The sequence below is a fragment of the Canis lupus genome, chromosome 28 (assembly GCF_011100685.1).
Source record: "Canis lupus familiaris isolate Mischka breed German Shepherd chromosome 28, alternate assembly UU_Cfam_GSD_1.0, whole genome shotgun sequence".
NCBI classification, from domain to species: Eukaryota; Metazoa; Chordata; class Mammalia; order Carnivora; family Canidae; genus Canis; species Canis lupus.
This window is the reverse complement of record NC_049249.1, coordinates 601,718-625,233: the sequence shown is the minus strand read 5'-3', so window position 1 is coordinate 625,233 and position 23,516 is coordinate 601,718. Positions and strand designations below refer to the sequence as shown.

The following is a 23,516-nucleotide window of genomic DNA, read 5'->3' as shown; positions in this document are numbered from 1 at the left end:
GGCTCCCGGCGGGAGCGCAGCCCGGGGCCCCGGAGCGCAGCGGGCGGCGGGGCGGGGACCGGGGCGGGGACCGGGGCGGGGACCGGGGCGGGGACCGGGGCGGGGGCGGGCGGCTCGGCTGGCGCGGTCTGCGCGTCCTGCTGCCCAGCGGCGCCCTCGGACGGCGCGGAGCGGGGCGGGCAGCGGAGCCGAGCGGCGGGCGCGGACGGCGGCCATGGGGCTGTGCTGCTGCCGGGACCGGAGGGGACACCTGCCGGCGCCCCAAGGTACTGGCGCGCACGTGCGCCGCGGGCCGGGCCGACGCTCCCGCCGGGGCCAGAGCCGTCTCGGGCCTCGGCCGCCACCTGTCCGCGGCCGCCCAACACCTGCCGCCGCCCGGAGGCGGTTCGCGGGGCCGCGAGTCGGCGGGAGCGTCGGGACCTGGGAGCGCGCGTGCGGGGCGGGCGGGGCGGGCGGGGGAGCGGCAGGGGGAGGGCAGGGGGAGGGCAGGGGGAGGGCAGGGGGAGCCCGCGGCGCCCGGCCCCGCCTCCGAGGCTCGCCTCACCCGCCGAGGGGGCGTCCGTCTCCCGCGCCTCGCCCGCGCCCTGGGCCCGGGGCCCCCGGCCGAGCCCCACAGCCGCGGCGCCGCGTGCGGGGCTGATCCCGCCGGGAAGCGGGCCGCGGAGCCTTGGGGCAGCCTGAGGCCCTGCCTCCCCCGGGCCGTGGCCCTCCCGGCCGCCCCCTGGACCGGCCGAACCGACCCCTGCGGCCGCGCCCCCAGTAGAGCTCCAGCTCTCCGCAGCGCTTCCCAAACTCACCTGCCCCTAAAACTCATCTCACCCCCCTCCTCCTGCCCCCACAACGTGCAGACCCATAGCCCCCCTCACCTGTTGGATAGGCCCTGGGGGGGACCTCCCCGGTGACTGCCAAGACGAGGTGCCTCGTGTGGAAACCATGAGGCCAGTGTAGGCTTTAACAGAGGGGCCTCAAGGACTGGCTCCTTGAGAAATACATTCTGGATCCAGATAAAGGTACAACCGTCAAGCAGCTCGAAGGGCCCTTGTCAGTTGATAACGATGCCACAAATGTACGGGTTTATTTCACAAAGGGTCTGAGATAGCCTGCAGCAAACAAACATGATTTAAAAAGTGAACAGGATTCTACACTTAAACAGAACTCACTGAGCAAAGAGAGAAAGGAGCGCAGTTACCCTGGCCCTGATACTCTCTGTGCGGGGCACCTGGGTGGCTCAGCCGTTGAGCATCTGCCTCCGGCTCAGGGAGGCTCAGGCCGTGATCCCGGGGTGGCCTAGTGCCGGATCGGGTCCCGCGTTGGGCTCCCTGCACAGAACCTGTTTCTCATTCTGCCTGTCCCCCCCGCACCCCCCGTCTGTCATAAATAAAAATCCTTTCAAAAGAATACTCTGTGCTTGAGACTCTCTGCAGCCACAACCAAATAGGAAATGTGACCAGTTGCACAGCTCTCATTGCCTAAAGCAACAGTTTTCTTAGCACTTGATTTTGAAAAGAAGAAAAAGAATTTTGTCTGTGTGGCTTTTTGTTTGGAGGGAGGGGACTGAGAGTGAGTCTTGACTATTCCAGGAGCCTGGGCAGTGGTAGGACCCAGAAGGCAGAGTTTGCTGCAAGCTGGCTGAGGGCAGGTCAGAGAGAGCAGCTAGGATTTCCCTGGGGGCTGGCTGAACTAGGGCTGCTTAGGCCCCATCCTGCCTGACCCTTCTCAGGAAACAGGGCAAGGGGTGGAGGCTGGGCCTCTGAAGCCAGGGTGGATTTGCTCAGCGTTGCTTAGGGAGGGTACATGCTCAGTTAGCAGCCCTAAAAGGGAGCCAGGGGCATCTCCTTCTAGCTTTGTCTTCTGGGGCTGTGGTTGCCCTTACTACACCCATCCAGGTGAGGAACCCATCTGATATAGGAGTGTTTCCCCGCTTGGCACCCCACCCCCCATCTGGAGTCACAGCTAGCCCCAGCAGCCTGCGGCCAGAGACCCCGTCCAGCCCACATGGTCCCCCCAATCCCTGTAAATTAACAAAACTGGCCAAGTCTGGAGGGAGAGGGGACAGGGAGCACTGTGACACACAATTGCTTGCCCTAAGAATGGGTGGCCAGCCCACCACTGCCAGGCAAGAGAGATTTCCTGTGGTTCAAGGAAGGCAGATAATTTGTTTTTTTAAATGTAGTCTCCAAAATGTTTAAGTGTTATTGCCTCATTTAATAAATCTGGCCAGATCTGACTAGGCCAGAACAGTTTGGACCATTGTGCAAAAATGAATTCTGCCATAAACTGGGAGGGGGAGGAGTGGTTTCCCCCTCATCAAATAATCTTGGAAATCATGAGTTATCAGTATTTGGAAGGTTTTTCACTGTGAGACTTCTCAGTGCTTTTAACCCAATGGTGCCACTGTGTATCTCTAAGTCAGGTGGATTGTAGGTACAGTCTCCAAACCTTCACCCAGGGAACCTACTTTCCATGGAGCACCTCAGCACCCACATCTTTGGACACATTTTGAGAAACGTTACCTTAAACATGAAACAGACTCAGTTGTCATAGCTGTGACGTGATGCCTCTTTTTCCAGGGCGTGTGTTGTGTGTTTAGCTGCTGCGACTACCTGGGCAGGGAGCTTTCTGACTTTCCAGACTAGAAATGTGTGTGGCTATTTCATTTAAGAAAAGATTGAAAGAAAAAAAAAAGAAAAGAAAAGATTGAAAGAGCGTCTATTAGTCATTGATGTAATTTAAAATCTCCCAAGACAATAGCTGTTGTTAATGGATTTCATTGTTGGATATTTATGAAGCAAAACTTTTAGAACAGAATATTTGACTGTGTTGCCCTGTGTGAAACTGTACTGGGTAAAGTAGAAAAGCTCAAATAATCAAGCCCTTGAAGAGAGCCTCAGACATCTCCCAGGTGCCAGAGTCAGCACGGTGGATCTAGTTAGTCATCATGCCTCTATATCCAGAGCCTGGTACTTCCCTGCAGGAAACACAGCTCACCCACTAGTTGCAGAGCCTCGGGTGGGCACTGTGGTTCCGAGGAGGGATTGCTACAGATGCGTTTCGGACATGATTTGTGGTGATCTTAATCACACTTAACTATCACACACAAGACAGATCGCTGCAAATGGGGGCAGTCCTGGGTCCCTGGTGCTCTTGGAGAAGCCAAAAGTTCAGTGAGCAGGATCTGATGTGTGGAGAAGGATTACCCCTCCTCAAAGCAGAGGGCAGATGTGCTTGATCTGAACTCTGAGAATACTTTGATTTCATTGTTTCTAGGCAATGCTTCCAGATGCTTCCACCATGTAGAGCTCTAGGGTGGGTCTGTTTAATGGCAAGTTTCATTTTTTTCTACTTTGCCTTGTGGTCCAAGGCTGAGACTTAGAGGAAGAAGTGGTCCCGGAATACCACACTGAAGCAGCTTTTGTTCAAGGCTGGGGTGGGGTGGGGGGCAATCAGGGCAAGTCAGTGTACTTTGAGGTACACTGGCCCCCTGCTGCATCTTCATCCCCAAATTCACCCTCCCTGCTGTTCTCAGCACTGGGAGCCCTCCTCTGTTTTCCAGGATCTTGTCCTCTGTCATGTCCCCTCTCTCCCCATCACCCCCATCTTCCCTTCTGCTGGCTCCTTGTCAACCCACAAACCTGTCCAAGTCACTCATCAGAACATGTTCTAAAAACCAGCTTCTTGCCCCTGTGTACACCACAAGCCCCGCCCTTGTCTCCTCTCCAACACCAGTCGGCCTCCCTGCCTCCCCCTTCTCCCCGTGGACATCTCCTTGCCCCCTGTGCTGGACCTGGTGAACAGTCCTGGTGCTCTGAGCACTTGGGAGCCTGCTCAGTGACCCATCTCTGCCCTCCTCCTTCCCCACTGAGGCTGCCCCTGCCCTGCCCTTCTAGCTCCTCTTGGCCCTGCCCTCTTTAATGCACCAAGTTCAGCTGGGAATTCCAATTCATCTTCTGCACTCTGTTTATAAGTCTCTCCCAGAAATCTCACTAAGGACCCTGATAATTGTGCTCGCTTTTCTGTAAGCAGCCCCCTAAATCCTTTGTCCCCATCCCAACCCCCGCAGTGCCCATCTCTAGCCTATAAATCCAGAACTCTGCTGGAGTCCTATGCACTCACCTGCCCCTTCTTTCAGTTTCCTGGCTCCCACCCCTGCCTGCTTCATTTCCCCTGATCAAAGGCTGGCAACTCCTGTGATCCTGCCCAAGGCACTGTCCCCACCACTGCCCCAAGGCTGCCCATGATGCCTGTGCAGACCCTCGGCATCTTGCCTGCACCTGGCTTCCTGACTGGTCATCCCAAGTTCGTCTTTGCTCATTCTGGTCCACTGCCCAGGCCAGCATCCCACGCGCAGCTCCTATCACACTGTCCCTCCTCCAACTGCCTCAGCCCAGAGAGCCCACAGAAGAAAGCCCATCTTCTTAGCCTTGCTGGCATCACATACGCCCCACCCCCTGCCAACCACCCAGACACACAACTGGACTTCCCCCTGTCCCTGGTCCTTGCATGCACCACACCCTCTCCTAGAGCCTTTAGTCAGGCCCAAGAGGTGGCAACCATGGGGAGGGTGGGCTGTACCTGGAGCTGCTTCTGAACCCCTGGCCCACAGCCCCAGTTCATTTCATTCCTTTCAGTGCCTGGTTGGTCTGGGTCTGTCAGCCTTAGCTGGCAATTGTGTCACCTCTGTGCCCTGCAGAGAATCTGTGCTCAGTGCATGGAATACAGCTGGAAGAGACAGTCATGCTCACCTTTGCCTGTTCGTGTTGCCAGACCCCCAGGGGACCCCAGTGGCCACCCTGTTGGGAGAGTCCAGTGCCACTACGCGTACCACTCTGCTGTGCGTGGCCTCCATGCCCGTTTCCTAATGGACAGAGGGCTTGTTGGGGGACCTGGTGGCCTGGGCACAGAGGCCAGTGGGCCAGGCTGGGCACCCTGCAGGGTGGGGTGTGCTCTGTCCTGGAGAGAGGTGAGGCTGTCATTGGGTAGAAGTAGTAGAACTGGTTCTGGAGAAGGTCCCATTTTTCTTTTTTTTTCCCATTTTTCATAGAATCTTCCAAGATTGCTAATAGACAGCTGCCATCTGGGCTTCTGCCTGGCCATTTAACAGTTATCTCTTGGATACCCGTTCCATACCTGGCCTGTACTCAGCCTGAGAATAAAGAGTTGGGGAGGGTGCAGCTCTGCCCCACTCTGGGTGCTCATAGTCTGGCTGGGTGGAGACCCAGGAGACACACAGGGACACTGCAGGCTGAGAAGAAACGCCAGGAGAACAGCCAGCCTAGGTGCTCTGGAAGGGCTGTCATCCCACCCAGCCTGGAGGTTCAGAGAATGCCCAGGGCAGCCGATGCCTGAGCTGAGTCTTATAAGAGGAGCAGCCACCCAGTAGAGAAAATAGGGAAAGGCTTTTCGAGGCCTGCAGAGGTGTGCCAGGACCGAGGCGTTGGCAGAGTGCAGGTGTAGGTCTCTGGGCACCAGACCACTAGACCCCGCCATCGGGTTCTCCTGGACTTGAGAGTGGCTGAAGCTAATCAGGCTAAATCTGAACTCTGGCTTTTTGTCCTTCTGCTATGATTTGCCCATCACCAACACCTGCCAGTTCTGTTTCCAGGGTATATTTGAGTTCCTCTGCTTGTCTCCATCCCAGGCCAGCACCCTGGTCCAGCCACCTACCTGTTGCCCAGGCTGCTACAGGCGCCTCCTGATGGGTCTTCCCACTGTCTCCACTCCAGTATATTCTGCAGCGGCAGACAGTGCCTGCTCAGGTTGCCTGCAGGATCTCCTTGTTCCCTCCTCACACTCAGAGATGACAGGTGCATTCATGGAGTGCTCTCAGCACCCATGCTCTTCTCTGCCTGAAGTCACCTTGCCCCTCCCTGCTCTTGACCTGGGGACCCCAACATTTGTCTGGGCCTAAGTGGCTGCCCCTAACCCCTATTATTTGCTCACTTGCTATTCTATAATTTAACTTGGAAACATATCACAGAGCATAAATATATGTGCATCCATTTATAAGATCTGTTCTCTCATCAAATGAGCTGGAAGCTTCCTGAAGGCAGGGCAGGCTCTGTCTTTTGTTTGATTCTCAGAAGGCAGGCAGAAGCCAGGCTGTTTGGGAGCTTTGTTGTCTGACCCGACCTTGAGGACAGTGGTGATTTGACAAGGACAGATATGAGGCCAGATAACATGTCAGAAGGTTAGAGCCTCCTGCTCCAGGGCTTGTGCTCATGCCTCAGAGCCCTAAAGCCTTTGGTCTATAGCTTACAGTTTACATGGGTCGCACTCTGTTTTGACAAGTGTCCTTCTTTGTTACCTCTTCCCCATTTAAGTGTCCTGAGCAGCAGTGCTGTGGGTTTTTCAAAAAGGGAACCAGCCTCAGGCAGAGGATTTGTATCCATTTCCTGGCCAAAGACCCCAGGCCAGCCCTCACCTCTCTGAGCCTCTACATCCCCACCTGTAAACCGGGATAGGCATGAGTGCTAACCTCAGAAAGGCCCGTTGGTAATTCTAGATCCACTCCTTTTAGCTGGGTTACCACCTGGGACCTCAGTTTCCCTCTTCTGTAAAGAGAGAAATAGGCAAGACTAGATGATCACTAAGGTCGTGTCCGTTTAAACCTCAGACTGTTCTTGGAGGAAACCCAGAACTGTTCTGTGCTCCTATCAGCAAGGCGTTAAGAAGACCGCATGCCTCTTCCTACCTGTGCAGACAGGGGCTTTGCCAGTGGCCATCTCGCTGGGGGCAGAGGATGGGGGCTTGATGCTGCAAGTTTAGGTCAGCAGCCCCCCTTAGATGAAGTTCATGAGCAGGTCTATTTAACCAACACAAATCCATGGCTCCCAGAGGGGAGCCAATCCTGGGGTTGCTGGAAGTCTCTGACTCTGACCATTAGGGCAGCAAGCCTCCCTAACAGCTCAAGAATCCTCTAAGCCCTGAACGGAGAGGGGAAGAAAATGTCTGGTGCTGTGTTTTCTGGTGCTGTGTTTGTGAGCCTGTGGGGCCTTGCACCTGTAAGGTGGCTCTACTTCAGGAATGCTGGGACCAAACCCCGGGACATCCCAGTGCAGCGAATCCCTGAAACGGTTCTCCTTATCATACCTGCTTCAAGCTGGTGCATATCCTCGTCTGAATCACAACTTTTGCTGGGCTCTTCCCCTAAACATCCTAACACCACAGTCTTTTTAAAACAGTTTTAATGAGATATATTTCACATATAGAATTCATCCTTTTCAACTGTACAACTCATTAAGTTTTAGAATATTCAGAGTTATGCAAACACCGCCATAATCCAATTTTAGAACATTTTCATTACCCCAAAAAGGAACCCTAAATCCATTAGTAGTCACTTCCCATTCCCAAGATAACCCCCCTTTTTTTCCTGCAGCCCCAGTCAACCAATAAATTACTTTTATGCCACACACAGCCATTTGTGAATGGCTTAACTTCGCATAGTGTTTTTAAGGTTCATCCATGTTGAAGCATGGATCATTCCTTTTTATGGCTAAATATAGTGTCCATGCTATGAGTATGACACATTTTTTTTTTTTATCTATTCATCAGTTGGTGAGCATTTGTGTTGTATCCTGCTCGTATTTTGTTGAGGACTTTTGTATGTGTATCCATAAGGAATGTTGGTCTGTAGTTTTCACGCACTGTCCTTGTTTTTGTTACCAGAGGAATCGGGCTGCGCAGGAGGTGGGAATTGTGCCGTTTGTCTTTTCTACTTCTTGGGAAATTTTGTGAACAATTAGTTTCAATATTTTAAATGTTTGGTGGAATTTGCCTGTGAAACTGGTAATAATTTTTCTTTACATGACTAGTAGAATTCGTCAGTGAAACATTTTTGGGGAATCGTTATTAATTCAATCTTTTGTTACATAAAGGTTTATTTAGATTTTCTATTTCTTCTTGTGTGGGTTCTGGTAGTTTACGTCTTTCAAGGAATTTTTCTGTTTCATCTAAGTTACTTCATGTGTTGGCACACAGTTGTTTGTATTATTCCCTAATAATCCTTTTTATTTCTGTAAGGTTGACAGTGATGTCTCCTGTTTCATTCTTGATATTAGTAATTTGAGTCTTCTCTTGTTTTTTTTCTTGGTTAGTCTAGCCAAGTTTGTCAAATGTGGTTATCCTTTCAACAAATCAACTTTTGCTGTTTTTTCTTTCAATTTTCTCTCTTATTTTCTAGTCTTTATTTAAACCATTTCCAGTCTAATCTTAATTATTTTCTTCCATCTGTTTGATTTGGGTTTGGTTTGGTTTTTCTCCAGTTTTCAAGCATGTAAGGCCAGGTTATTGATTTGAGATCTCTCTTCTTTTATAATGTGGGCATTTATAATGTGTGCCCTCCTTTTTGCTCCTCTGCTATATTTTTAAAGTTCTTTTCTTAATGATTGTTATAGCTGTAAGTTTCACTCTAAGCACTGTATCCCATTAAGTTTTGATATGTTGTGTTTTCGTTTCAGTTCAACCCAAAGTGTTTTTAAAATTTCTTTTGTGATTTCTTCTTTGGTTATTTAAGAGTGAATTCTTCAATTTCCACATTATTTGTGAATTCTCCAAATCTCCTTTTCTTATTGATTTAATTTTATACTCTATCTATACCTATAAGCATACATTCATATTTTGTTTTCTTTAATGCATTTATTTTTTATTTTTTATTTTTTTTAAAATTTTTATTTATTTATGATAGTTACAGAGAGAGAAAGAGGCAGAGACACAGGCAGAGGGAGAAGCAGGCTCCATGCACCGGGAGCCCGATGTGGGATTCGATCCCGGGTCTCCAGGATCGCACCCTGGGCCAAAGGCAGGCGCCAAACCGCTGCGCCACCCAGGGATCCCTCTTTAATGCATTTAAATGTTTCAGGCTTGCTTTAGGATCTAGCATATGGTCCATCGTGGAAAAACCTTGCACTTGCCCTTAAGATTGAGGATGTGCTCTGTTCTTGTTGGATGGGTTGTTCTATAGGTATTAGGGCTGCTTGGTTCCTTGTGTTGTTCAAGTCTTTTGTTTCCTTTCTGGTTTTCTGCCTAGTTCTATCCATTATTGAAAGTAGAGTACTAAAATCTCCAAGTATTATTGTGGAATACCACTTCAATTCTGTCCATTTTTGCTTCATAATTATGGAGTTCTGCCGTTAAGGGACGTATGTTCATAACTGTTACACCTTCCTGCTGTATTGACTGTTTTATCATTGTAAACTGTTCATCTTTTTCTCCAGTAACATTTTTGTCCTCAAGTTATTCTGTCCCTTATTTGTATAGCCACTCAGGCTCTCTTCTGGGAATTGTTTACATGGTATATCTTTTTCTATCATTTTACCTTCACCCTGTTTGTTTTTGAATCTAAATAGGTCTCCTGTAGACAGGATATAATTTGTTTTTTAATCCATTTACATTTAATATAATTACTGAAAAGATGGATTTATGTTATCATTTTGCTATTTGTTCTCTATATGTGCCATATTTTTTGTTCTATTAGTGCCTTCTTTTTATATCATATAGATATTTTTTCTGTTGTATCATTTTAATTTCCTTTTGTTTCTTTTTTAAAAAAGATTTTTTAGGACACCTGGGTGGCTCAGTCAGTGAAGTGTCTGCCTTCAGCTCAGGTCATGATCCCAGGGTCCTGGGATCGAGCCCCCATATTGGGCTCTCTGCTCAGCGGAGAGTCTGCTTCTCCCTCTGCCTCTGCTACTCTCTCTGCTTATACGTGCTCTCTCTCTCTCCCTCAAATAAATAAATTCTTTAAAAAATATATTTATTTGAGAGAGGGTGCATGTGAATGAGCATGATTGGGGAGAGGGGCAGGAGAGAGAGAAGCAGGCTCCTGGCTAAGCAAGGAGCTCTATGTGGGGCTCGATCCCAGGACCCTGAGATCATGACTGAGTGACCCAGGTGCCCCTCCTTTTTGCTCCTCTGCTATATTTTTAAAGTTATTTTCTTAATGATTGTTCTAGGGATTATAGTCTGCTCTCTTCCCTTCCTTGTGCCATTATTATACTAATTACACCTTTTATGCATTATAAGCCCATCAACACAGTTTTATAAGTATTGCTTTTTGCAGTTGTCATTTAAATCAGAAGAAAAAAAGCTACAAAAATACATATATACCATCTTTTATATTTACCTATTATAGTTACCTTTATTGGTGCTCTTTATTTCTTTGTGTAGATTCAAGTGACCACATAATGTTCTTTCATTTTGCCTGAAGGACTCCCTTTAGAATTTCTTGTAGTGCACCTTCAGTGCTCAGGTAGTTTATGACTGTCTTAGTCTTCACTCCCTGCTTGTGAGTAGTTGGCCAGAAGTGAGAGATCGGGTCTTTCCTGCTCATCCGCACAGCTCTGCACAGGTACCTGGGCTTCTAGATCTCCAGCAATAGGTCAGGGCTTTTCTTTCTTTTCTTTAAGATTTTATTTATTTATTCATGAGAGACACACACAGAGAGAGAGGCAGAGACATAGACAGAGAGAGAAGCAGTCTCCATGCAGGAAGCCCAATGTGGGACTCGATCCTGGGACCTCAGGATCATGCCCTGAGCCGAAGGCAGGCACTAAACCACTGAGCCACCCAGGGATCCCCTAGGTCAGGGCTTTTCAAAGCCCCTGGTGGATTTCTCCATCCCTAGATCTTCTGTTTGGTTTACCTTATTTGCCCAAATTAGTGTAGCTGTAATGATAAGGAATTACCACAAAATGCCCTGGAGATAGGGCTTTTCCACTGAGTGAGTCAGGTCAAATAATGACAGTGCTATGTAAATGGGGCATTTTCAGGGATCTACAAGACAGATCAAGTTGCTGCAGTGCTCTGGGGAGGGGACTTTCTGAGATGCCATGTCATACCAAGGTATGTGAACGGTTCTTAGGTCTTCTCTGGTTTAAGCTTTGTTTTTCTTACCTGGACTACCTGGATGTGAAGTGGTGAGTTGGAGGTGAGTTAAAGTGCTTGAGGGCTTGGTTTCAGGGAGGCAGTCTGAAATTTTGGAAGCTCAGGGAGCTTTGAGTTGAGCGGACTTGGTTCTGAATTTTAGCTGTGCTGCCTGCTGTCTGTGCAACCTTGAGGTCAAGTCCCTTCTCCAAGCCGCAGAGGGATACCTTTGTCTGTAGATTGAAATATCAAATATGCCAGCCAGTTGTGCTACAGGTAGAATTAAATTAGCCTTTGTATGGAGGATGGCTGGCACACAAAAAAATGCCCAATAATGGGAAAGATGATTCTTTCACTTCAGGGTCAGTGTAAGATTCTAAAAAATGATGAGGTCAGTGTTGCTTTGCTGATATGGAAGCACTTATAACACACATAAAACTCACTGTGTGCCAAGCCCTGGCCTAAGCACTTTATATGCAGGATGCATTGAATCGGCACGGTAGCCTTTTTGTGGATTCTGTTATTTATGTCATTTTAGAGCTGAGGAGACAGGCAGTGATTCCATGCCCAAGACCTCCCCGAACTGGGAGTCCAACCCAGGCTGTCTGGCACCAGTCTACACTCCCAGCCTGCACTCTGCATAATTTTCCCTAACTACTATGGGACTTAGGTCCCTTCTACAGCCAGCAGTGGAGAGAGGACACACAAGAATAAAACAAAAAGCGGCACATACCCTGTAGCCACGAAACTTGGAACAGAAAGCTGGACACTCCCAGTCACATCGGTTTGGAAAGAGTCAGGGGTCAATCACAAACCAGCAGCTTCTCCTTTGTGGCTTCAGCTAGGCTAGGTTCCTCTCCGAGGATCAGTCACACACAGGACCTGCATCCCCTCCAGCTCCTGTTGGAGTTCCTGATTGGGTAGGGGCTGTGGTGACCCTGAGCCTGCTGGGACTCTCAAACTGCCCCCTCAGGCAGCTCCCCAGGTGGAGGCACCCAGGAGCCCATGCCAGCAGTGGGAGGGGGTGTTCAGTCACGTGGCCGACCAGGCACCCCCTCTCTGCTCACCATCCACAGCAGAGGCAGTTCGGTCTTTTCAGATTCAAGTGGGTGCATCCCAGCCACTAATGTTACAGTGGTCACTGCCTGCCTGTTGCCTGTCTCTGCAAGGACAGAGCACAAAGTGTGGATCAGGAGCTCATGTGAGGCCCTTTGCACCTGTTCCCCAGCCTTCTCAGGGCCTTCTTAGGGCCCTCCCTAAGCTGCCCAGGAGGTCTGCAGCCTTGGCCCATATTCAGATGGCACTCACCAGAAAGGCTAGGAGGTTTGTAAACCGCAGAAGTACTTCCATGCCAGTTAGTAAATCGTCGCTACCCCCAGATTCCCCATCATCTAGTACCTGAAACTGTACGTTGAGTGCCTGAAACAGGCTGGCCCAGGCCCTATACCCAGGCCTGGGTATAGGCTTATGGGCCAGCCTGTTCTGATTAGCCCTGGTCCCTTCATTCAGGATTTTGGACACCACTCAGTCAGTGTCCATCAACTACTTTTGGGGAAGAGAGACCCTGAACTTGGGAGCAAGGAAAGATCTTTAAGATGAGGTCATTTTCCTTCATTTACTGGTTAGGACAGTCAAATGGAGAGAGGTCTCTGCCACCCTTCCAGGGCACATTGCTCACTGGGGCAGCGTGTGAGCCCCTGATAGGTTGGGGTACAAAGTATGGGTGCAGCAGGTGTGATCTTAGGGTCCAGGCACCCTGCTATCAAGTCCCGACTCTCCCATGTGGACCTGCACACCCCTAGGCATGCACCTGGGCCCTGGGCCTCGGTCCCCCAACTAGATGGGCAGCGCCTCACCCGCTCTCCCTCCCTGATGCATAGCGCCTCACCCGCTATCCCTCCCTGGTTGTATAGGAAGAGGACCTGTATGGGATGAGTACCTACCAGCACCAAATAGTGCCTTCCCCTGTCACAGAAGGGACTGTGGAAATACCAGCACCTTCTAACTTGGCGAGGCCTCAGGGCCATGGCGATGGCCACCTGCCTATGGGCAAGCCACTACCTACCTTGTCCCAATTCAGCGTGGGGAATAAGCAAGCTCTCCCCAAGTGCAGGCCTCCCAGGGGAGGATTAAGGAAAACACCCACCATTCAGGACCAATGGTCACATCATCAGTACTTAGAGACACAACATAGGGACTCTGAGGGGTGAGCAGAGGGTCCTCAGAGATCACCAACCAAACCTTCTCCTTTTCCAGATGAGTTTTTTAAAAAGCCTGAAAGAGAGGAAGTGACCTGCCTGGGGCCGCACAGCATGTCAGTGGGCCCTTGAGTCGGGGGTCCCCTGTGTTCTTGGCTTTGAACAAGACCTTCTAACTTCAATCTAGTTTAGTGCCTTTGGATCGAGGGCAGGTTCTGTGTGCAGAGCTGTGCTGGCCTGTGGCAGAGCACATATGGCACCTCCATACTTGGGTGTATAACGGAAGGAAGAGGCAGGACAGACAAGGTACTCCAGGTACCGTTGAGGGTTGGGCAGATGCAGCTGGTAGGTGTGGGGGGCCACCGTTTCGTGCTACCTCTTCCAGCTGGATGCCCGGTCAGCCTCTGGCCGTGGCCTGGCCGTGGCCGTGGCGCCTGCTCAGAATGTGCTGCAGGGTTGGGGGCGTTGGGTCAGGGCACTTGCCAGTGATCCTTGCTGTGTTGCATCAACAGGTCCCAAGTACCAGGAGGGACCCAGGGGCTTAGCTCTGAGCCTCTCTATGTTGCCGCAGGCCCTGGGGCTCTCTGCTGCTCTGCCTTGCTCATTTGTACTGACTCCACAGGCCTGATCTGATGTCTTTATAGATTCAGAGTCAAGGGGGTTCCCTTATGCCTGCCAGGTTTCTCAGCCGTCGTGCAGAACCGTCTTATGTGTGGAATGCACTGATCCATTAGATATTTGGCCTTTGATTTGGGGAGGAAGTGAGGCTCACACTTGTTGCGTGCCTCTGTGCCGAGTGTAGCGCAGGCAGTGCTTCCGATTTTCCTACCTTCCCAGCGAGGGGGATCCAGTACTGTCAGTCTTAGGAATCGAGACTCTGAGAGGTGAGTGACTCAATGTCACTGGTCACACTAAAGTTGGAACCTCACTTCGAACGGCCCCCAAATCCCTGTTCATTTTCTCTTTCTTTAGCTATCTTTTAAGCCTTGAGAATGGACTCTTCTGAAAAGATACCAGTTAATTGTCCTTGGCTGCTAGGATGATGAATCTTTGATGTTTCTCTGGCTACCTGATAAAGTGATTTGTGATGCAAATCTAAGGACATCCTTCCCTCCTGTGCCCTCCCTCCTCTGTGACCCCCAGAACATCATCTGAGCTTAGAGATCCCAGAGTAGCAGGTGCCAGAAGGATGTCGCATCCCCTCCTTTTATTCAGAAAGGGTGGGAAACTGATCCTTCCCAATAAATGCCCAGGAAGCCACCCATCAGAATTGGGTGATGGGGGCAGGGGCAGGGTGCGTCTGGGGGAAATGAGGCCACGGAGCCCCGGGAAAGGCCAGGGTCACCCAACATCCTGTCCTACCTCCCCTGTGAGGCCTCATTGTCCTCCTTGAGTCCCAGGCCAGGCCGCCCTCACCACTCCCACATTCATGAGCTGGCTCTGAGGCCCATTCTGAGTTAGTGCTATTTGTAGAATCTTCTTAAAATACCACAACAGTGCCATTCACAGACCGTCTGCATGGCGATCGATGGCAGAGGTTGGAACAAAGCTCTGCTGTGCTCGCCTCCTGTCTGGGCCCTGCTGGGGGGCACCTCACTGCCCCACTGATGGGGGTTCTGGGACTGTCCCCATCCTGGGTACTCCCAGGCAAGGCCCCTGGGGTCTTGCAGGGGTCCAGTAGGACTCTGGTCCACCACGCCGGCCTGGAACAGGCCCTGGGCCAGGCTGCCCTGGCCAGGGGAGTGCAGGCCAGTGTTCAGCTCCTGGTAAATGACAGCGGGCTCCTCACAGTGGGCACCCCCCACCAGCCCAGGTCTGGTCAACCCTGTCACCAGGCCACACGCAGGCTTTTTCAGGTAGAGTTGGGTGGTCAGATGAGAGTGAAGAGTCAGGGGTCGTCATCAGGGAGGGCCCCGGGAGGTAACGCTTTTGTCCAGAATCAGCGCCCTGGTGTTTTGGCATCTGCAGGTACTGACATGCTAATAGGGGGGCATGTGATCTAGTTGGGGGACGGAGGCCCAGGGCCCAGGTGCACACCTGGGGGTGTGCAGGACCTGCTGTGGACCTACCTCATCAGCTGCTTCTCTGCCCCCACCTCAGCAGCACCCACAGTGCATTCTCAGGAATACTACTCTGCCCTCAGCATGTTAGCAGGGGTCCTATTAGCAATGTGTTTTGTGGTACCTGGGAGGAGCTGAACGGGGTCAAGTGTTTTCTCGTGTTGAACCCCCATAGCCTTGCCAACAGGCCATGCACTGGGCAGCTGTTCCCAGACATTTAACCCCGAGGCCCTCCCTCACAGAGCTGCCAGCTGCATAGTGATATTCTAGCCTGATCTTCCTGTGTCCCCTTCCGGACATGGGTATGGCTGGGCTCCCCATCTGGTCACTAAGATGACTTCTTAGTGTTTGTCTTTCCCCACTGGCACCTAACCATGTGTTGCATAGAAATTCAGACATTCCTCCAAAAGGAGGCAGCTTGGCTGTCCAAGCTGTGCCCGAGGCCAAGAGCCTGCAGCAGACCTGCTGTGTGTCTGGTGGTTGCTGGAGGGACCCACTCACTGCCCAGAAGGCCTGGCAGGCCGGGACCCATTACCTCCCTCATTGAGCTGCTGTGTCAGCCAAGACCGATGTCCAGGCTCCCATGGAAGGTTTTTAATGTCCTTGGCAGGTCCCCGACAAGCCTAGTAACAGTTGGCCATGAAGGACACTGGGCCACTCTGACCAGTGATGGGGTCATTATACACATCTGCAGCCCAACGTGTGACTCTTGACAAGAGCCCTGGCAGTGCAATCCTGGGGTGAAGACTAGGTGAGAGACTCACAACCTTGGGGATGGTCTGGATTCTTGCGAAGCAACACCACATGAAGAATGATACCCACTTGGGTGTGAATGGTGTTGGAGCCCTGGTAGCTGAACTGGAATCTTACCATCCTATAGAAGGCAGGATGCCCTCCCTCTGAGACAGGAAGACCCCCATCATTCATGGGCTCCTGCGGAGCTTGGCATTTCCATAGCTCAGTTTCCCTATCAGTAAAACAGGATCCATAAGGCCTAATGTGGGGCATACTGTGGGAGACTGCGTGGGGCAGGAAGCCCTGAGAGGGTGGAGGAGCTGAGGTTTTGGCCCCTTAAGCCTTCCAAGTCTGCTGAGAGGGAAAGGACTGGACACCAGGTAAACAAGGCATAAAATCTCAGCTCTGGCTCTCTGACTGGGGAACTTTGGGGCATTTTTTTCTGTAGAAAGTGGAAAGAGAAGTAGTTCCCCAGGGTTGGCCTAAGGCTTAAACGTGAGAACATATAGCCCACTGTGTCAAGCAACTCCAAGATTGGTGGCAGGGTGGGTGGGGATTCACATAAATGATCATGTGAATTGGTGTCACCAGAGGGCACCTTTCATTTAGACTACAATGAGAGTGGCTACCTGGAGGGGGAGAAGGATGCCACACACTTATTAGACTGTGTGAATAATATAATAATAATGTGAATGTCATCCTCCAGGGGTGCCATTCATTAAAACTGTAAGATGAGTGGCTGCCTTCCAAGGGTTCCATGCTCTTAGACTGCCATGTGAATGGCAGCTTCTAGGATCTGGACCGGGGAGTTGTGCTGGTTAACAGAGAACACATTTAGCTTCTGTCCTTGCAAGACGTCTTACTCATCTGGTTGTGTATACGTGGCCACCAGGAGGGAGGCAGCTTATAAAAACTGTACTTTTTTCCTAAGAGAAGAATTTGGGTGAAAAGAGTGTGGGGAAAACATCAGTGGAAGCATTGAGGTCCCACACACCTGCTGGAGGTGGACCCACATCTGGCTGGGGCAAAGGAAAAGAATGCCAGTGAGAGATCCATGCTGTCCATACAAAACCAAGGTACTTCCTCATGTGCCCAACATAGATTTTGTGGCTCAACAAATGTCTGTGTGAGTGGCTAGAGCCCACAGAAAGGACCTAGGAGGTTGGGGCGAGTGTGAGGGTTTGGGTGGGTAGAACACGGTTGTGGAGCCCACAGGCCCCGCACCTCTGTGCCCCTGGCAGGTCCCTTTCCCTGAGCCTACCTCTGCACTCAGCCCTCCTCCCCAGCCAGCGGAACTGGTTACAGGCCTGAGGCTACATTTGCCCCCAGCCGCCTCCAGGCAGCCTTCCAGACCTGCCCCTCTGTGCCCGCTGGCCTTGGCCAGGAATCCCAACTTGTCTGGGAGGCGAGGAAATGGTTACCCTGGGAGTTCTGCTTGCTGCTCCAGGCTGCTGGAGGCGAGGAGCAGCCTGCAAGCTTCCTCCCTTCCCGCCACCTCCCCACCTGGGAGAGTGCCTGTGAGGTAGGGGTGTTATGATGCTGAACAAGGGAAGGGGCTGATGACCTCCATAATAAAGAGCAGAGAGGCGGGGAGGAGCTTCCACCCCTCAGGTCGGTCTCCTCCCAGATTCTGGAGTAGGGAACCGACGTCCTTGTTGTTAATTTGTCTTCCTGGATTGCTTCCCAGTCTGTGGCTGACCTTAGCTCCCTGAGGACCAGGGCTTAATATCTGTGTTCCCAGTTCCTAGCAGGCTGCCTGGCAGGATTTTCAGGCTGTGCCGTGATCAATCCGAAAATGTCTTTCAGGGCGGCAGTTCTCAAACACCAGCTCAGAAGGGCTGCCTCCAATCTAGGGACAAGTAAGAACTGTTAAGAGGTGAGATGGAGACACAGCTGTGGGCTGACCGCCACCCCCTGGTGTCAGTGGGAAGAATCTGGCCCGGGCCCTTGAGTGACACTCAGCCCTGTCCTGTATCCCAGTCCTTCCCCCTGATGCCAGCCTGGGAGCATGAGGTCCCAGAGCTAACTGCTGAGAAGCAGGCAGACTTCCCTCCACAGTCCATGCTCTTCAAGCAGCTGGGCTTGAGCCCAGGTGGAGTTCAGTTGGGAAGGGGATGAGAAGGGAGCCACTGGCATTTTTAAAATTGGTGCTTACAATTACAAAGTGATTTGATTTATTAAATTTTGTCTAAAGTGTGCAGTTTCTGGAGACAGTGAGCAGGGTGTGGTAGGACATGGGACACCCACTCCTCTTACCAGCATTGGGCCCAGGGCCTGGAAATTGATCCTTGTTCTGATCTTCCTCTGAATCGCTACCAACACCAAGACAGATCCCGAACCCAGGCGCTGGTCACCCCCTGCCCCCTTCCCTGCCTGGCCCGCATCATTGCATCTCCACCCTGGATACCTGCCACAACCTCCTACCCACTTTCTGACTGACTCACCCCTTCCTGGGTGCATTGAGCCACACAGAAGACCTCAGGACTCTTCCTACCCCAGGGCTTTTGCAATTGCTGCCCACCCCCAACCCTCTGTGCCTGGACCAGATCAGGGCAGGAAAACCAATCCCTCTAGTCACTTAGTGCTTGACTCAAGGGTCCCCCCTCAGGCAGGCCTTTACTGATCCCCTGCTTAAGTAGCAACCACACCCCATCTTGCCTCAGTCACCCCACTTGAGCTTGCCTTCTTCCTTTGTTTGCTTCCTTGTCCTGTGTTCCTTCCACCCTTGGAACAAGGCCCAGGAGGATGGGGCCTCGCCTGTCTTGTTCAGCACTCTGCACTTCCCCTGTGCCAAGCACAGAGCTGACACAGTAGGGTCTCCCCAAGCATCTGTGGCCCCTTTGAGAGGAGGAGCCTCCCTCCCAGTGCTTCCCCAGGCCCTGGTCTTCAGAGTGGGGTGGGGGAGGGGGGAAGTTAAAGTGCCCGCCCCCCACCCCCAGTGGGTAGGTAATGCTGATGGCTAGCGCTCCCCTTCACCCTTGGGCTGGGCGTTCCCGAGGTGGCACTCCGCCAGGACAGCAGGCTGGAGCCCCCAGGACTCCAGAGCAGCAGCTGCTCCCTCCCAGTCCTCCTGGGCTCTGTCCACTTGCCGGCTCCTGCCCTGTCCCTCTCCCTGGGTTAACTCCCAACCTCCCACCAAGCCCCCCACCCCATGCACGCAAGAGCCCTTGTTTGGGCTTCGGTTTAGAGGAGGCCTGGCTAAGACAGTGGGGTGAGTGGGGCGACACTCAGTAGCAATGTAGACCAGCAAAGACTCCCATTTCCTGCAGTTAATAACAATGCCTCAAAGCCCACAGTGCTTTATTCACTTGTTTAACAGAGTGTTGATGCACCTACCCAGAGCAAAATGCTCCGTCAGGGGTAGGAGAAGTACGAGTGCAGTTCATACCCTGAAAAGCCTAGAAGGGAGCCCAGGAGGGTGCAGCTCATACCCCAAGAGGCCTAGAAAGGAGCCCAGGAGGATGGGACCCAGGCTGGGGGTGGCCTGAGGGGCTTCTGGATGCGCATCAAGCTGCCACCACATGTGGGTCACGGGGCTTGGGAGCCTTGACCCCTGGCCTGGGCTTCTCCTGCATCATCCTGTTGGGCAGCCACAAGCCCTTGGCAGCCTGGGCAGCATGGGCCCTGCTCCCCCCTGCTCCCCGCTGCTCCCCCCAACATGGTGGTCCTGTCCGGCACACGCACACCTCGGATAACTTGACTCCCAGGGTTTGTGGGGACGTTGGACTGAGGAGGCGCTTCATAAATGTTAATGCCCGCGTCTATTCCTAGAATAATGAATTAAGCCATTATTCCCTCCATGTCGCTCGGCATAAATCACGTTGTTCCATCCTGTGTCGGGCCCGCCCCTCTTCGCTCACAGTTCTCCTCCCTTGAGAAGTGCAGAACCTGCTCTTCCTCTGCCAATTAGCATGCTCTATTTTAATACATTGCTATTTTTCACTTGTTTGTTTGTTTGTTTTCCTCCACAAAAGTTATTTTTAAGTGGGGGTAGGGGTCAGGGGGCCGTGGCCTCACCATCAGTGGTGTTTTCCAGGCCTGGCCGTGCAGCCTGACTGCTCAGACCTGGCTGCCCTACGGTGATCAGGAGACCAAAGCCAGGTAGGCCTGAGGTATTGGTGGCAGGCGGCCCTGCGGACATGGTTCTCAAACTGTGGTCACAGTCCCCACCCCCCAGACCTCTGGAATCTTTCCTAAGCTTTTTTCTTTTTTCTTTTTTCTTTTTTAAGATTTTATTTATTTATTCATGAGAGACAGAGAGAGAGAGAGAGAGAGAGAGGCAGAGACACAGGCAGAGGGAGAAGCAGGCTCCACGCAGGAAGCCCGACGTGGGACTCGATCCCGGGTCTCCAGAATCAGGTCCTGCGCCGAAGGCGGCGCTAAACCACTAAGCCACCTGGGCGCCCCCATGGTAGACCTTTAATATATACTTGTGGAAGGGAGAATGTGATATGGAAAACTGGGAGTGGGCCGGGGGAACAGTTAAGGAAGATGAAGAAATGGAAGTATTTGAGATGGTCTTGATGAATGAGTAGGAGTTTACCAAATGGGCACAGTGGAAAGGTGTCCCAAGAAGAGAGAGCAGCATGTACAAAGATAGTGAGGCATGAAGCAACTCGTATATCCCAGAAACAAGAAGTCCGGCTGAGTGCCCTAGTGGCCGGCGAGATGGGGGGTGCCTACTGGCTGGCCTGAAAAGGCACACTCAGCTGACCACAGAGGAGCCGCAGTGGGAAGCAGTGAGCTGGGATACATCCTGAAGGCAGAGGAGAGAGGCCAAGGTGTGGGATCCTCACCAGGGAAGGGAGAGGCCTGATGGCCAGGCGCATTTCCAGCCCTGCATTCTTCCTTCAGCCCTGCAATTGTCCCTGTGAGGAAAGTCACAGTCCGGATTCTCCCCTGGGTGCTGCCTGGGGCAAGGTCAGTATGGATTCCCTAAAAGCCCCAACATCCCCAGAACCACAAAAGGTTTCCCAGGGGATGCTGGTTTTGGGAAATGAACCTCTGCTGTGGGGTAGGCTGACAAGAGGGGAAGTTGGAGCTCAAACCATTTGGAGGATATTTGGGGCATTTCCCTAAATTAAAAGTACTCAAGGGGCGCCTGGGTGGCTCAGTTGGTGGAGCCACATGGCTCTAGGTCTTGGAATTATGGGTTGGAGCCCCACATTGAGTGTAAAGATTAAAGATAAAATCTTTAAAAAAAAAAAAAAAGTACTCAAAGTGCAGACAGGTCTAACTTCTCCAGGACCAAACAGGGAAGTGACACCTTCCTTAGCAATCTTTATTCAAGAACGTAATCTGTGCATGTAGCAATACCTGCACGCGTACACTTGAAAGGGTCCTTAGGGAGAAGTGAGCCTCTTTGTGCCTGAGCTCTTGCCTCCTCTCCTGACAAGCCCAGGCCTCCGCATCCTACTTGTCCTTCCAGAAATGGGCTCGCACAACCATGCCCGTGTGCGTGTGTGACTCACGGATAGCAGTATACTTGGCTACTGTTTTGTGCTTTATCCGTAGTAATGTATTATCCCCTATCACGTGTCCTGCTACCTTCTTTTTGGGGATACATAATTTATTTAATTATAATATATTATTTATGTAACTTAATGGACTGTTAAGTTGTCCCCAGTTTATTCTTGCTGCCTCCTTATCCACATGAGTGAATTTACCCGCAGAGTAAATTCCCTGGAAGGAAGGGATTGCTAGCCCCTAGCAAAATTTAAAATTTTGTATAGATATTGTCAAACTCCCCAAAGAGATACAAAAATTCACTTCTACCAACATGGTAAGGGGCCCCCTCAGCTTGGTACCTCCAGCTGCACCCCCTTCCATCCCTTGGTGAGCTGGTCCCCTCCCTCCTCTACCCCCAAACTCTCACTGTCCCCCCACCCTGTTCTGAGTGACTCCCAGGTGCCAGTAGGCCCACCTAGGCCGATTCCCTGCTGAAGGACAGCCTGCAGCCCACACCTCATTACCTCCATAGCCCACAGGTGATATGAGGCTTTTTTTACTTGTCACTTTATATTAAATTCTACTGTCATTTTTAAAAGTTAAAAAATAAATTCTCTTGCCACTTAGTTTTTAGAATAGGTAACATCATCCAAATTTCAGAGGGCAGAAAGCCAGTGTCTCTGTGTCACCTGCTTCCCTCTCCAGAAAAGCCACTACTCCCAATGGAGCCATCTTCCCGTTCCTTCTAGAGATACGTTGCATATATTCAAACAAATAAATATCTCTTCCATACTCCTTCCCCCCCCCCCAACCTCTTTCCTGTCCAAAAATGGTCACATATGATTGCATTTTTCACCTAACAGTATCTAGCAGAGAACATTCCAAATCTGGGGATTAAGCACATCCTCATGGTTTTCAACACCCACAGAGCATCACATTTGATGACTGCCTATCCCTTTCACCTCCTTTTGTCATTTGTCTTTTCTTTGCCATGCAAATATTTTTAAGTTCTGTGGAGTGAAAATTTTCTGTGGTCTCTCTCGTAAGGCCTTCCCCAATTTGGAGCTTATATGAAATTCCTCCCACGGTTGATCCTGGTACTTCTGTGGTTTCATGCTTCATCTTTAAACCTTTGATCCATGGGGAATTTTTATTTTGTTATAAGGTGTAATATAAGGATCCAACTCCATCATTTTTCTCCAGGTGGCTATCCCTTTGTCTCTCATCCATTTACTAAATAATGTCTTGTTGGGACGCCTGGGTGGCTCAGTGATTGAGTGTCTGCCTTCGGCTCAGGATGTGATCCCGGGGTTCTGGAATCCAGTTCTGAATTGGACTCCTGCATGGAACCTGCTTCTCCTCCCTCAGCCTATGTCTCTGCCTGTCTCTCTGTGTCTCTCATGAATGAATAAATAAATAAAAATCTTAAAAAAAAAATAATGTCTTGTCCTCGCCCACTTGAAATAACTCTTGTTTCCAAACTCCAGTGTGTATTTGAGTCTTTCTCTGTTTATGTACTGAGGGACCTTGCTGGTTTTAGTTTTGTAGCTGGATCCTCGATTCCATTTTAATAAATTGGTCTCACTTCATTTTTTTTTCCAAAATGCATTTGCTGTTTTTGTTATAAACTTTAGAATCAACTTGTTTAACTTAAAAAGAAATGCTGTATTTTCTTTTTCTTTCTTTTCTAAATTTTTTTGCTGTGAGTATTTTCTTGTGTTAAACATGTAGACGAAATTAAGGTGAATTGGTATTCTATTATGTGGGTTTTCCTACTTACATGATGGTATTTCTCTTTCTTCTAATTTATAAATAGCTTGTGGTCTCTGTATATTAATTCTGTGTCTGGCCACCTTACTGAATTCTCTTATTGCTTGCAATCATTTTCAGTTCCTTGACTTTGGTTTTCCACATATTTAAATAACGATAGCAATAATAATAACACTGTACCCTTGCCTCCAGCTTTGATTGCTGTAGGTTCTTCCTCCAATCTAATTGCACTGCCTAAGACTTCCAGGAAAATGTTAAGTAATAGTGAAGATGGTGGGCATGCTTGTATTGTCTCTGGCCTTGATAGCAATGCTGCTGTTGTCTCCACTGAACACACAGTGTTGGCTTTGGTATATTCATGTTGAAGAAGGCTCCATCTATTTTTATTTAATATAAAATGCCCATCAAAATGGATGTTAAATGTTGTCAAGTGCCTCGTAAGGTT

The 23,516-nt window shown here is 50.7% G+C and overlaps 1 protein-coding gene across 4 annotated transcripts in view; it reads left to right on the top strand.

Moving 5' to 3' along the window:
- ARHGAP22 (Rho GTPase activating protein 22) overlaps window positions 1-23,516 on the top strand; it is a 135,698-nt gene that overhangs the window by 71,929 nt on the left and 40,253 nt on the right. Inside the window, exon 1 of one of the 4 annotated variants that reach the window (XM_038578024.1) lies at window positions 158-266. The exons of the other annotated variants lie outside the window; for them this stretch is intronic. Coding sequence (XP_038433952.1) covers window positions 215-266 — 52 coding nt within the window. The 5' untranslated portion in view covers window positions 158-214. Of the gene's footprint in view, window positions 1-157; window positions 267-23,516 lie in introns of those variants that run through there. 4 annotated transcript variants of the gene reach the window in all.